General features: G+C 45.7%; 1 protein-coding gene across 1 annotated transcript; it reads right to left on the bottom strand.

Moving 5' to 3' along the window:
- Positions 1 to 3,477: 3,477 nt before the first annotated feature.
- On the bottom strand, positions 3,478 to 7,550 carry LOC123136596 (uncharacterized). Its single transcript, XM_044556018.1, has 4 exons — positions 6,662 to 7,550; positions 5,788 to 6,186; positions 4,692 to 4,808; positions 3,478 to 3,804 (listed from the first exon to the last, which is right to left on the bottom strand). Exons 1-3 carry the CDS (start codon positions 7,506 to 7,508, stop codon positions 4,717 to 4,719), a joined length of 1,338 nt encoding a protein of 445 aa, XP_044411953.1. The 5' UTR covers positions 7,509 to 7,550; the 3' UTR covers positions 3,478 to 3,804; positions 4,692 to 4,716.
- Positions 7,551 to 15,225: the final 7,675 nt, after the last annotated feature.

Here is a 15,225-nt window from a genome sequence, read left to right as displayed (position 1 = left end):
ACATGATTTCTTTTCAAATTAGTGAACACATTTATTGAAAATTCCAAATAGAAAAGAAAACCAAAAAAGGCAAATACGAACATTTTTTAAAAAGGGAATATTTTTTAAATCCCACAACATTTTGTTTAAAATGCGAACATTCTTTGAATTTATGAACAATTTTGGACAATGCGGCCATTTTTAAAAAAATGAAGATTTTTTGAAAGTGGGAACAATTTTTAAGGTTAAGTACAATTTTTGAAACCTGAACTTTTTTCAAAAAAAATTGAAAAAAAACGAAAAAAGAAACCAAAAAGGAAACAAGAACATTTTTAGACCAAAGTTAGAAAGAGAAAACAATTTTAAAAATTCCAAACAAATTTCAAAATTGAACATTTTTTTAATACGTGAGCAAAAGTTGAATACGTGAAGAAAATCTAAAACGAATATATTCACAAATTCATGAACATTTTTGGAAAATTGCAAACAATTTTTGAAACGGAAACAGTTTTTGAAATTGCGAACATTTTTTTTAAAGTTGTCAAAATTTTGAACAAAAACATTCTGAACAATTTTGTTAACTCAAAATATTTTTTGAAAATTCCGAACATTTTTTGATAAATGCATACAGTTTTTGAATTTATGAACAAAATTTGAAAACATGAAGATTTTTCAAATTTTGAACATTTATGTAAAAGCTCGAACATTTTATTGAGAGAGAAAACATAAACTTGAAAGACAAAAAAGAAAAAAGAAAAGAAAAAGAAAAAGAAATAGAAAAAGAAAGAAAAATAAAAAACCGGTTCAGGAACCTTCTAGAAAGGTTCCCCAAACCGAAAAAAAACAGCTGGGAACCTCTAGAAGGTTCCCAAAACCGGGAGTGCTGGAACAGTTAAACGGGCTAGCCCGTTACGTCGCTGCTCGGTCCCTCGCCTGTGCGAAGCGCCGGCAGTTTGACGCAACGAGCGGCAAATAGGATATTCCTCATTCGGTGGGTCGATTGCTGGTACCACACGTGTGGGCGATGTTCTCCCCACCTAAAACGTGTGGAGGATATCAGGGTCTAAATTTTAACCCAAGCTTTCTTAAGCTATCTTATGACCACTGGTAAATATATCAACCCCAACTCCTATATAAGTTTTTTCAAACTAAAAATTTGAATAGAAACCAACCAAATTAAATGTGGATGAAAACCTCATAAAAAATCTTGGAAATAAAATTTTAGGATAATTATTCAAATGTCTAGGCTCTAGGATAAGTTAGTAGACACCCTTTTGTGTCGATGAATAATTTTACGCCGATCTTACGAGCTATATGTAGTCGTGAACTACCGTACAGAGAAGGGTGGTATCTAAAGGGATCTCGTCGGTGATGAAGATGACAAAGTGATTTTACCTAGGTTCAAGCCTCGGGATTGGGAACAGCCCCTGTCCCCAACCGTAATCGAGAGCACCGGTGATATTCAGAGGAATGGGAGGGGGGGTGAGAGAAATCCGGGAGCAAGTTCACAGACAAGGTCGAGATCCATTCGTCACCCACTCCTCCACAGCCGCCGCTACATTATCCTTCATCTCCATAACTACTCATCATTAGGGTAACCCTGGGTGCTCCAAGATTCCACCATAATTCACGAGATTGTAAGAATAGTTTTTAACTTCAGCTTAAAGACCATTCTACAATGTCTCTTATGTTCATGGCAATTGCAACACGTGAGTATTGCCCTCAGGCTAAGGGCGGAGGTAGTCTCACAACCCACGTATGTGTTGGTGGGATCCAAGATGTGCATGGTTACTTCCCAGATGAGCCTTTTCTTTCGTCCTTCTATAAGTCGATTTTTTTGCCATGATGCGCCTTTGTTTTCTTCTTCTCTATGTCGATTAGGTTTGCCATGTTGAATACGTGTTCCTCTCGAGAAACGTGCGATATAAATAAAACTCGGGGTTCTCCTGTCCCTGACGCTGGAACCCTAGCCGCCGCCAGGAGACCAATCTTCCAGCGCCGTCCTCCGGCGGCTCCCCTCCGGCGGCGACCTCGGTCGTTAGTGGTGAGGGGGCCGCCGGATCCACGCATGTGGATCATTTTTACTCTCTCGTAGTTTAGATTTTTAGGCTGTTCATCGTCTTCGTTTCGGCGGCAACGATGACAGTGCTGAATAAAGATTCTTCGGATCCTTCCTTGACAAGGCCATCGGTCCTATGGTTGGGGATGGATTTGGAAATCAGTCTGTTCAAGCAAGGATGGCGTAGCGGCGGCGGCATCCTCGTGATGGACATGTGTCCTCGGGCTCCGCCGTTGCGACGACGTTTGCTCCAGCGTCGGCGCGGAGTTTGGGAGGTAGTCCAGGAGCGGATGCAGATTGTGGTCTGCATCGATGACATCTGGAAGACGGAACATGTGCTGGGTTCGTGGTTCGTGGATGGCAGGTATGGTTTTCTTCTGCGACGTCTTAGTCGCGGTGGGGTGCCAGATCTGGAGTTCGATGGCGTGTCCAGGGTGTTGCCCCGGTCTGATTCGTTCAACGGTAAGGGCTTCACTTTTGGTGAGCCACCTTGGAGATCCGCAAAGCTGCATACCAGCGATGGAGCCGCATCGAGCTCGGGTGAGGAGGTGATCCATCATTCTTTTCTGCGGTGGCTGCTGTCGTGGTGCCGGAGGCAGGTGATGGGCGTTGGTGTCAAGCTCAGAGATGTTTTGCTAGCTTTTCAGTTTTGTCATGTCGGTCCTTACGTGACTTGTACTTTAATCTTTATGATATGAATGAGACACGTATTACCATACAAAAAAAGCCTTGCTAGGTCAGTCGCTCAAGTATGGCTCCCCAGGCCAACGCATATACAGAAAATACGGTAATACACGTCACAAGGATACAGACGTATGACTTTCCCTCGACACTTGGCACCCTCATCATTTACATTCAAAATTTTCTAGGCCAAGAGAAAGAGGAGTTTGCTCACTACTAGGACCAATAGTTTTACCCGCAAAAAAAAAGGACCAATAGTGGCCCCAAGTCATCCTCCTCCCAAACTCTACAAATTTTCAGTTGGCCAAGTATAAAAAAGAAGAAAAAAAAAGAGTTTTGACTTGTGGATCATCAGAATCTCTAGTTGAACGTATTGGAAAATCAATTCGCCAAACTGCGATTATGTAGAAAACAAAATCAGAATGTTAAAGCAGGGTTTTCATCCTAAAGCATGTACAGTCGACATGTACCATCTCTGCAGCTCGTCCTCAAGGCATCCTAACTGAAAAGGAAAAAAAAACTGGCATGCACACTCCAAGAACAGCCACAGTTCACAACATATTTAAACCACTCCAAAATACCAATTGAGGTACATGCCAATGCCCAGGATGAAGCTTATCCCCAGATTCCAATCATCATTCCATAACAATGCCAGAGCACATTGGTTTAAGCTTACAAGCCCCGCCCATTCATTCAGTTCAAAGTAAGCATTCTCAAGTTAAAAACAAGATTTCAGATTCCAGATCAGTCTAGCATAATGATCCAGAATTCTAACTTCCAAAAGATATTAATTCATTTGAAGTTAAGAGGGCACGTTGCGTCATGTTATCATTAACTTCTGTTACATGTCGAATTGGCGAAGGAATCAACCATTGTACTGAATTCAACAGCGCACAAGTAAAGCCAAAATATGACAAACTTCTCGCCACAGTTTTTTGCCCGAACTGTGATTGAGGAAGTGCATCAGCAAATCCTAATATACCCAAACTTCTCAAGGAATTCCCCCCAAAATGAGATTTCAGAAAAGTACCACCATTAGTTTCCTAAACCTCCAAAATAACTCTGATCTGACAATTTGGAGTAACCTGCAAACCAAAATATAAACATGAGTTTCGTTGAGATCTGTGTCATGATTCTGAAATTTTTTGCATACTAGAGACATCAAAATACTGGCATGGAGAGAACACCTGACATAAACAAAAGATTTTTGTTCCTTTAGTTTCTTCATGGGCTCAATATAAACACACATAAACACAAACATGAGTTCAGAAGTACACAACAGCACAAACAGATTCCAGTTGATACTGCTTTAGAGCAATTACAAAATGAGATGCCATCTGCAGACTGCAAACATGCTTTGTTTACTCACTGTTGCAGCCAAAATCATGACATGGTCTTATGACAAAGTTAGCTATTAAGTTTCATGCACTAACCAGAAGACCAAAAGTCCAAAACAGTTAGAGAAGGTTGGGCAATCCACCTATACTTCAACACCCCCTCTAATGCATGACATGATAAGGCCTAAACGTGGATAGAAAGGGGTGAACCCAAGGTTGGGTAATCCACCTATACTTCAACACCCCCTTTAAATTCCGTTGAAGCGAGATTTGAACCCCAAGAGTAGTAGAGCCAAAAGGTCCAAACTCATGGAGAAAGTTGGGCAATCCACATATACTTCAACAGTAGCAAGAACAAGCAGCAAGTTTAGGCAAGATCATAAGATCAGTAGGTGTTAATAATATATTAATGATGAAAAACAATGGATCATGCATAACCCCTTTGATGTTTCACACTCCAAGTTTTAACTTTGTAATAATAAGTCATGTCTGGTGAATCAGAAAAGTGCACCACAAATCCACAATAGGATTTGGGCTGTGATGAATAATACTCCCTCTTCAAAATAAGCTAAAATCACGACACTTATTTTGGAACGGAGGGGGTGAAACAAGGAGAGCTAGTTATGAGAAAGTACCATAAGAAAGATTAGCCGGTGCACTTCATTTCAACAGTTCTATTTCGACATGCAAATTCTCCCTTTTGACAGTGTTTGGCGATACCTCACTTTTACGGGTGTTTTTCTTGCTCCAACCTGCAACAATGAAAGCAAGAACTTAAACAACACCTTATACATTTCTCTGCATAGCGTCAACGACTAGAAATGGCAAAGGAGAATTGAGATATTGCACAGATTACAGTAATTATGGATGAATAAAATGCATATAGACATACAAATATCTAATCAAACAAGTAAATAAATGAACATGTTCCCTAGTCTGCCCTGATACACAATATGGATGTGGTGGCATGAAAATTTCAGAAACAGGGATACGAACAACAATGCGCTGGTATAGAATATTAGAAATGTAGAAAAACCACTGAAATGATAATATAAGGCGGCACGCAAGCTCCATGGAACAGCATTGAGAGGGAAGGTGTGAACGGCAAGATGCCATCTAGCTCCCAGCAGCAATTATTGGGGAGGCATGTCTTGGTTGTGCGTGAGCGGAAGGCACAGACATGATTCCGATACTGAGAAGAGGATGCAGCAGGTACCACAACTCAACACAAAGATGATAGGCTGATATTTTCTCCATATATATAAAGGCAACAAAAGTAACAAAAAGGGAAGTCACAAGGGCCATGCGACGTAGCTGCTACTAGGATAAGAGGTGGCACGTTCTGGTGAGGTTTAAAGGGCAGCAGAACCAGGAGATGAACAGACTAGAACATACTCAGCCTTTCACTTGAGCTATATTCCATCCACTGCCTATTCTTCCTATCTACGCTTATTTTGTTTCTAGTATTGGTGGATCACAACAAAAAGACTCCAAACACTACCCTCCCTGAGCTCCCTCAAATTCACCTCAATTTCCCCCCACTTTTCCTAAATTCTATAGCACAATCTGTGCATGGGGAGGATTCTGCATGAACCTCCAAGGCTCCAAGCACATAATTTCACAAGACAAGTTAAAATGAAATGTATCCAATGGACCAATCTAACAGTTGTATAGTGATACTAGTATTCTTGCTTTCACCACTTCCAGGACTCAAGCAAATGTGAATGTTACCTGCAGATGGAATTTGGCTCGATTCCAGCCACGTTGGGAGCACACATGGTAGTAGGGGGAGATCTGGTACAGCTATAGCTAGACCAGAAATCCCAGTTATCTTCTTAGTAACCATATCGACGCCTAGAATTTTGTCGCCGCAGGCAAGGTACACGATGTTAGCTTTCAGTGGGTTGATGGCGCCAATTGTCAGCATTTGCTCCAAGGGTGCCGAACAGAGGAGTGCATCATCCCAAATTGGAGCAAACGCCGTCTCATAGTCCAGCGTCCAGGAGCTGCCCCCGTCGTCGAGCGAGAACAAGCTGATCACATACGGCTTCTCCATGGAGACCTCAATGTAGCGCATCTTCCCCTCGCTGACCCCCATGCGCCGGTGGCTGCCCAATGTCTTCATCAATGGGACGTGGATTTTTAGAACAGCTGCACCCGGGCCCTGCTATCCTAGCTGTCCAAAATTGCTTTAAGATCTGTGCAACACAACTAACTTTCTATCTGAAATTTTCTCTTTTTTGTTTCTCTCGCATAAAACATGTTTTGAAGTTCAAACCTTTGCAGCGTGGCAAAGCTTTCTATCTAGAATCTAGGATAAATCTTTCAGATTTTTTGGTCAAAAATAAATATACAAAAAATGTTTTTTTAGATTTAAAAATCATTTTTTGTATATTTATTTTTGACCAAAAAATCTGAAAGATTTATCCTAGATTCTAGATAGAAAGCTTTGCCGCGCTGCAAAGGTTTGAACTTCAAAACATGTTTTATGCAAGAGAAACAAAAAAGAAAAATGTGTTTGCACGAATCGCGAAGCGCAGAATGGATGGCTAGATAGGGAGGGCCTGGGTGCAGGTGTTCTATTATATATTTTCGTTCATCAATGTCTTCAACACCAGGCCATCCAGGTCGGGGAGAACGCTGCTTCTTGGCAGCTCGACGAACCGGAGCTCCGGACGGTCGCTGAGGGGGTCCACGGAGATGGCGCCCCAGCTCTCGTCGATCCACCACAGGCGGTCGCCGAAGGCCACCACGGCGTTGTCGATGTCCATCTTCCGCCCAGCGGGCAGCGGGGACGGCAAGCCGGCCACCATGTCCCACTTCCCCGTCTCCGAGAGGAACCGGCGCATGACGAAGCCCCCCTCATCCTCTTCCTGGCCTCCGTCAGTAAACATCTCTGCCACCGCGTACCTGTCAGGCGGCCCGTCGCCGGCCTGGGACTGGGTGAGGAGGCCGAGGTGGCGGCAGGCGGACGTCCTCTTGGTGCCGTCGAGGTCCGGGAGGCGGTAGAGCTCGCCGGTGAGCGGGTTGCAGTCGAAGCGGACCACCTCCGGGTCCACGTCCGTGCCGGCCCAGGAGAGGCAGCGCATCTGGGACGGCAGGGGGAGGGCGTAGAGGCCGCCGAGGGCGTGGGCGTCGAGGCGGGCGTGGCAGAAGCGCACGAGGAGGAGGCCGTCGCCGCTGGCGGCGGCGACCTGGCCCGAGACGAAGCCGCCGTCGCCGGCCCCGGGGCGGCGCGGGTGGACGAGGTGGGCGGGGAAGGTGAGGCCGGCGACGGACGGGGGCTCGCAGTCGACAGCGCGGAAGGTCACGCCCGGCGCCGGCGCCCCGGACTCGTCCACCGACGCGCGCTGGATGAGGGCCCACGGCGGGCGCGAGCGGGTGCGCGCCGTGCAGAGGGAGCGGCGGAGGCCGGCCGCGACGGCCGCGGCGCCGGGCATGCGGCGGAGCATTCTGCTGCGGGTGGGGGTGGGGCGGCTCGGTGCCGGTGGGGTGGTGGCGGGACGTACGGCCTAGAGAGTGGAGTGGAGGAGGGTTTTTGGACTGGGAGCGCGCCGAGTGCGGGGGGGGGGGGGGGGGGGGGGGGGTTGGGGGTTGGGTTCACGCGAGGACTGCTGTGGTCAGCGACTGTCCGTCCCGTCCTGGCTGACGTTTTCGGCATCTCCCTCTCCTTCTTTTGAGTTTTGACCGAGCTGTCTGTTCGAATTTGCTCCGCGTGACCGGTCCCTCGGTCACGCCACCTCCGTTCTGCAGAGCAGCAACGTTGCTTCGAAACAAACGGGAATCGCTCCATGACTGGAAAACGGAAGAAACCGAAATTTACTTCCGCATAATTTGTAGACACCCGCAAGTTGCTACAGTAAAAAATGGTATGTTGTAGCACATTTCAAAATAAAATAAAATTGCTACGCCCTGCATTTCAAAGGATATTTTTTATATGCACCGTGGTAATCGGTACTACCTCCGTCCGGGTTTTCAAGTCCCCTCGACAGAAACACGTATCAATGTAGAATCTATTGCACCGCACGAGATTTACTAGCAGAGCCCCAGCCAGCGCGGCATGCATGTCCTCTCTAAACAAGGCAATTAGTGCATGCATGCAGAGTAGTACTCTCTCTCTCTCTCTGGAGCATGATTACCTTTTCTCTCTCTTCCTTGAAGCCTTTTCACCTTTTGCATAACAGTCGAGACATTGGCTTTATAAATATGGTATGTCTGTCCGGTGCTTACGGGACTTGAAAACCCTGACGGAGGTAATTCATAATTAACATGCATGTCATTCATTTTCGTTTTGTATCCTTAGCTATGATGAGCTTGCTCTGGATTGTGCGGATCAATTTTTTTTTTTACTTTTTGCCCTCAGGGACATGGCTATGTAAGGAACTTCTAATGATTTCATTATTGAAATCAGGGAGGCATCCTTTCTTTCAAAAATCTAACTAATAAGATAAATAAGGTTCATTGACTTCTCTTCTTCTTCTTTTTTTTTTCGAGAAAACTTCCTACCTTTTTATCTTCAACCATGGTAGTACAAATAATATCAGAAATAATAAAAATCACATCCAGATCTATAGACCACATAGCAACGGCTACAAGCACTGAAGCAAGCTGAAGGCGTGTTGCCTTCAGCGCCTCTCCCTCGCCGGAGCCGGCTAAAACTTGTTATAGTAGACAGTCGGGAACTTGTCGTGCTAAAGCTCCATAGAACCAGCGCACCACAATATCAACCGCCGCCGTTTTAAAGAGTAGCGTAGATAGAAAGAATCCAACATGAAGACACACGAATATAGACGAACTACGACCAAATACGAGCAAATTCACCAAGGACAAATCCGCCGTAGACACACCTCCGCACGCCCACCAACGATGTTAGACGCATAACCGGGGAGGGGGCTAGGCGGGAAGAACCTTGTTCCATTTTCAGGGAGCTGCCACCGTCTAGACACAAACCCAAACAAAACTCGAACCAGCATCTAAAAAAAGAACCCCCCCGCCGACAAGGGTCGGGATCCACCGCGCCGCTATGGCCCTAAGGCCACCGGAGACGAGGCGAACTGGCAACAGCGCTGGCGGGAGGCAGAGGAACCCTAAGCCTTTTTTTGGGTGGGGGGGGGGGGAGGAGGGGTGGTGGTTTCATTGATGTCTCTTCATCAGCATGCAAATACCTCATGTGTCAAAATAATCTAATCAAGCACAGTTTTGATTATTACTACTCCGTCTCATAATGTAAGACATTTTTTGACACACGAAGGGAGTACAAAGCAAAATGGAACAAAACGAAATAGTTAGGTTGGCATTTTACAAAGAATATGAGCAGATGATGTGCTGCAAGTAACATTGCATTTCTGAGACTGATCCATCAAAATTGTCGGCGAAATATGGTTGTCGAAATGTGGTTTCCTATTCAGTAGGTCCACACCTAAACAAGGTTTTGTGTACCAAGCGAAAAAAACGGTTATCGCGCGGTAAGCGCAAATCGCAGTACCCCACAATAAATTGCCTTACTGAGCAAAAAAAAAAACTTAAAATTTTAAATTTGAATAAATTTTGGACTAATTTTAGCCTGATTCAAATTCATTCAAAATGATTCTCCCATAACCATCCGGTATTTTTCGGTCACCGATCTTGATGCCCCATGAGATTTTTTTTTGCTTCTCTGGGATCCAAAACCTTGAACCTAACCAAGTTTGAAATATATAGAACATCCATTCATTTCAAATAGAACTATATCGTTTCAAAAATATGAGAGCTCATGTCTTTCAGGTGCCACCTTCAATTTTGTAATTGGTCAAATTTAAGGAATCTGCCAGGCAATAATAAACAGAAATATTGTTGGTGTTGATGTACTTGGGTAACATATTTCTGCTGAAGGACTAGTTGGATAGCATTTCAATTTCAGTGACAAGTCAATTTACAGCATGCTCACTTGGTAAGACATAGCAAGCAGGGTACTTCATATCATTCTTGTTGACTAGTGAAAGGCAAAAGCTTATCATGGTGAAAAGCCGTCCCAGTTTTATGTCTGGGATAAGAGAGACCAGGCAAGGTAATGGAGTAGTTCAGACAGGGTAACTACAACTCTACATATATACAGTAGCAGTCAAGCACTGAAAAACTGTAAAGAGCATATTCAGTTAGCAAACTTAATTCGCTTAAAGCTGTAGCATGATGTAAATTAGCCACAGTTTGAGAACACAAGCCAGAAACTAAAAACGGCATCATCTTTTTGACAGCCATGTGTAACTAAGCATGCGTGATTTGAACAAAAGCAGTTGGAATTAAGGATAACAGTAGTATTGTAGCATAAGTATTGGAGAATTAAGACAAGTGACATAGTGACTTGGAAACATAGCTGAAAGTAACTTCCCATTTTAACTATAAATACTGTACAGATCAGTTGCATATAAGGTATTTGTATGGCACTGATTAAGCTTGCATCACGCCATGTATATGTAGCAACAAAATTACAAGCAAGGGCACTTGGACACGGAATGACAAAGTTGAGGCTAACTGTCCGAGGAGACCTCTCTACCGACTCATGCATTCTTTAGCACCTTCAAAATCTTCAATGCAACAGTGCCAAATAGTCTGCGGGGTCGATTCATACTTGAGACCTGCGGGATTCTTCTTGCCATTAGACGTACATTACTCATTGCCGGCATAGACAGCTCACCGAGCAACTTGCTTCCATTGTTATGGATGGGTTCACAATCTGGCAGATGCAAAACACCATCTTGTGCATAGACTGGATTCAACTTGACGGGATGTCGGTGTGCTAGCATCGATCTCCAAAACGGGAAGAAATTGTACCATGTGCTTTCATGCTGCCAACGTCGACCAAGTTTACTTGTAGCTGCCTTTTTATCTGCAGGATACCGATGAGGCGTCTCTGCAGCTGCCTCAGCTCCAACAGCAACCCCATGGGTTTTAGGCGCCTCACCATCGGTCATCGGCCACCATTTATAAGGACAGAGGTCCTCGATACGGATACCTTCTCCGGTAGGGGAAAACCCATGATCGCTGAGAATCTGTGAAACGTGTTCAAGGACCTTTGTTTGAGGTACCTCTTGGTGCGTCCGAATGTATGAATCGAGAGCCTTACCGGCTTGGGAAATTATTCTGACAAGCAACAATGTAGATGACAAATATTGACACTTCGCCTCCAGGTCCAGCAGTTGCTCCCTGCTTCGAAGCATCTCCAATTTTGTGTCAATGATGTGTTGACCGATGTGAGCGGTGATTATAGTAAAACCATAAGCTACACTCTTACCATTGCAGCGACACCCCACACGGATATGTGCTTGAGCTGCCAGGAGCAACACTGCAGTTTGCAACAGTTTTCCATCGTTTATGTAATTGCATACCTCATCAACTAGATTATCTGTGTGCGCAGCAAGCAGTCGAGTCGTATCCAAGAAAATCTTCATCTCGGGTAGGCACAAAAGATGAATAATCCTGTAGACATCGGCATCTGTCGGCGGCGGGTAATTGGAATCCTCCTTGGGGAGTAGTAGATTGTCGCCATGCCGGAGCAGCAGCCTGATCATCTCAACAGAGAACCTCTCCGCGGCTTCGTGCAGGGGGAAGTAGCCATACTGGTTCATGTAGTTGGGATTGGCGCGGTGCCCTTCGAGCTCGGGAGCCTTGCCCTCCATGGCAACCTTTGCGCACCGCAGGGCGTCCTCAACGACCATGTGGTTGAAGGCCTCTGGGATGATGATGGAGCCATAAGTCATGCAGTCGTCCCGGCACTCTGCGAACAGACGGAGGAAGCGACGGACGCTGTCCTTCTCCAGGACGGGCAGCAAGCGGGGGTACACCCCATGGTAGAACTGAGAATTCGCCTCCGGAGGAGTACGGTCCGGGACGATCGTGTTGGACGCTCTGGAGGTGATCAGAAAGGATGTTCTTCGACGAACAAACTCCTCAGGAGTACAACGGCCGTCCCAGTGCATGGGATACGGAGGATTCCATGGATCGATTTTGATAACAGTGGTGGGCTTACCGTTGTCCACACGAGAAGCAGCTTTCGTTGCATTGTTTTTGTGTCTTTTCGCCATTGTTGCACGATTGGGCTTGGAATTTCCACGTACACTGTTGGCCACGTACGGTCTCACGGATCAGTTGGTTGCGATCCGCCGGCATGGGCAAAGGAAAGGGGAGGCTGCCGGAGGAGTTGGAGGGGAACGCCGCTGCGCCGGGTAGGTTGGGTTGCGGAAGCGGAGCACGATGAGGCCTTGTTCGGTTGACAGGGATTTAGGAGGGGTTTGGCAGGGTTTGAGGTGGATATAATCTCTTACAAGTCAAAATCCACCCAAATCCCCTCCAATCCTCTTCACAAGAGGTGTAACCGAACAAGGCCTGAGGGGGGCGGGGGAGGAACGCGAGCTGGATCTGCATGCGGCCGTCGCTGTTCGGAGGAGAAAACCTAGCGCCAATGGACGTCACGAGCGCATGCGCGAGAGCCGTCCGATGCGCCCGATCGCCCCGACCGCGCGGAATCCGTCCCGACCAGGTGTCGTTCGGGATAAGGCGAGATCACGTGCGGTGTAGTGGTGGGCCCGGGCTTTAATTCAGGTGAAACCGTCCGCACCGTCTGCTTGGCTTGTTCGAAACTGCCCCCATCGCATGTTCCTCCTTTTCATTCGAACTTCTCCCTCTCCTTCCTCTCCTCTAGCACCGATGCACGGCGTGAGGTTCTGTGGTTGTGGATCCCGCGCGGAGTCACTGGTGTCGGAGGCCGTCCGCGAGCGCGACGAGTCGCCGGCTACAGGCGGAGGTAAACCCCCTCTCCTCCCCGGTTGCGCTCCAAATTTGGTGGGGAGTTCGTTTGCAGCGTTAGGGCTTGGGTGACGGGGCGGGTACGTAGGTCGTCCATGGCGTCTGCGGGCTCGGCGTTGCCATGGCGGGGGTGGGGGAAGGTGAATTGAAAGGGCGAAGGGGCAGGGGTAAGGGGATGCATCTGACCGGATCCTGGCGACCGGCATAGGTTCATTTTTTTTATGTTGCTCGAATCCCCGGATGCAGTTGTGTAGAAATATGATGGTAGTTGCTTTAGTTTTTCATGCAATTTGCGAGATGGGAGGGGCAATCAAACTTCATAGTATCCACAGTTGCAGCGAAATAGGACAACAATTGCCTTTTGTTTAACATTAAGCATCACTGTTTTCTGAGAAGATGGCTTTTGTTGTTGGTCGAATTTCACCATTGCCATCTCATTTCCTATCGAAGTGTCTAGATTCCACCACCAAGTTGTTATCATTTTTACTGTTCTTTAAATTAGTGAAGTTTGCGTACCAAACAGGCTGTATGTGCCTAGATTTTTTGACCACCAAGTTGCTACCATGTGGTTGGTCAATTTTAGTGATGTTATTTATCATTTTTATCCTTATAAGTTGCCTACAAACAATATGTAGTTGCCTAAATTCACCATCGAGTTGTTGTTTATCGTAACTATCAATAGAAGATGAGATATCATCACGAATAACTGGCAACTTTAGGATTATTGGTGATGAAGATTTTTGTTATGGTTGGTTGAATCCAACAACACTGTTTTATAGTTTGTTTGATGGCTAGCTATGTGATGAAGATGAACATGTGCTTGTTTTGTGATGAGGAGTAATATCTGTTGGTTTTACCTCTTTTTTTTGTTGCTACAAAATAGTGAGTAGTTGCCTAGTTTTCAGGGGTCGATGACATGTGGGGCCAGGTCCCACATGGCAGTGACTGTACAGCATCGTACAGTACTGCAGAGGATTCTAACCTAGTTTTCAGCACCAAGTTGCTTCTGCAGGTACTAGCACTTAGCAGTTGAGTTATATCTAGGTAGGAGTAAATGGAGATCAATTCACCTCCCAATGATAGTGACGTCACACTTGTTTTTGTCTACAAGCAGAACTTGTGTTTTTTCATCAACATGACATTTTTGTGTATTTCTTTTTACAGAATGGCACGAAAAAGCAGAAGGACTATAGGAAGAACTGATGGTGAAAATGAGGGAGAAGAGGTGGTGGCTCAAACAGCAAGGAGTAATGTTGGACGCAAGCGCAGGTGAACGAATGAGGATCCTGTCAGGGGTGGTGGGGCAGGGAAATGGGCCACCGATTGTGCCCGGGGTGGTCAGGCGGGGAAACGGGCCACCGATTCCGGCCCTCGTGATGAAGGAGGGAGGTATCCGAAACGTGCGAAGAAAGTCGGGCACGAGGTATTTTTTATGAAAAACTTGAAAGAAGGGATGTTTTTTTAGTCTTTTTTTGAAATATGTAATGCTCAATTTTTTTCCTAGGGTTTGATACATGTGTGGTTGCTCGAGGCGGGGACATTATATGCCTTTTTGATATCTAATGCTTTTTGTGCCCTGGGGGTTTTGATACTTGTTTGCTGTTTTTCCGTGTTTTGCCTTAATGTTGATTCTTCAAAAATCACCATGTCATTTGTATACACTCTTATCTTGGATAAGCAGCAGAATAGCAGTATAACAGTTGCCTACTTTAGTGCTAGCAGTTGCAGTTCAATATAGTTCTAGTTGCTCAGTTTTTAGCAAACACAACTCGCTTTTTAATATGGTGTAGTTTGCTTAGTTTAGTACAGTGGGTTGCTCGGTTTAATATAGTGGGTTGCTCAGTTTTATATAGTTGTAGCCTCTGTCCTCTTTTTAATATGAATTCTTCTGTATATTTTTACGCAGATTGGTAGCAGTGGGCCACCACCGAGGAACATGGCATCACCTTCAAGACTATTCGTCCTAAACAGTGGCCTTGAGGATATACAAAAGGATGCCATCGGTGATATATGCTTTGGCGGCGTGCTTGATATCGGCACAAGAATAATGAAAGGAGATCTTGTCAAGTTTGTCATGAAGTGTTATGACCCAGAGTTGTTGCAGCTTGTTATCCCAGATAGGGGACGAAAGATACCAGTTGATACAGCAAGTGTAGAAAGGATTTGGGGCTTGCCAAGGGAGCAGAAGAAGGTTGCATATGAAGTGGAGCCAGACATAGTTAGGTCGTTCAATGGGATGTACAACATCCCCACAGGGCCCGCGCCAACAGTCGTTGTCGTTGTTCGTTGTTGTTGTTGTTGTTGTTGTTGTTGTTGTTGTTGTTGTTGTTGTTCTGAAATGTTCTTCGATCGAGTGGGGGCAAGGGGCCGGTTATTTTCCCAACCACC

The sequence above is a fragment of the Triticum aestivum genome, chromosome 1B (assembly GCF_018294505.1).
Source record: "Triticum aestivum cultivar Chinese Spring chromosome 1B, IWGSC CS RefSeq v2.1, whole genome shotgun sequence".
Classification (NCBI taxonomy): domain Eukaryota; kingdom Viridiplantae; phylum Streptophyta; class Magnoliopsida; order Poales; family Poaceae; genus Triticum; species Triticum aestivum.
The sequence above is the reverse complement of the archived record's forward strand: the minus strand, read 5'-3'. Positions and strand labels throughout refer to the sequence as shown.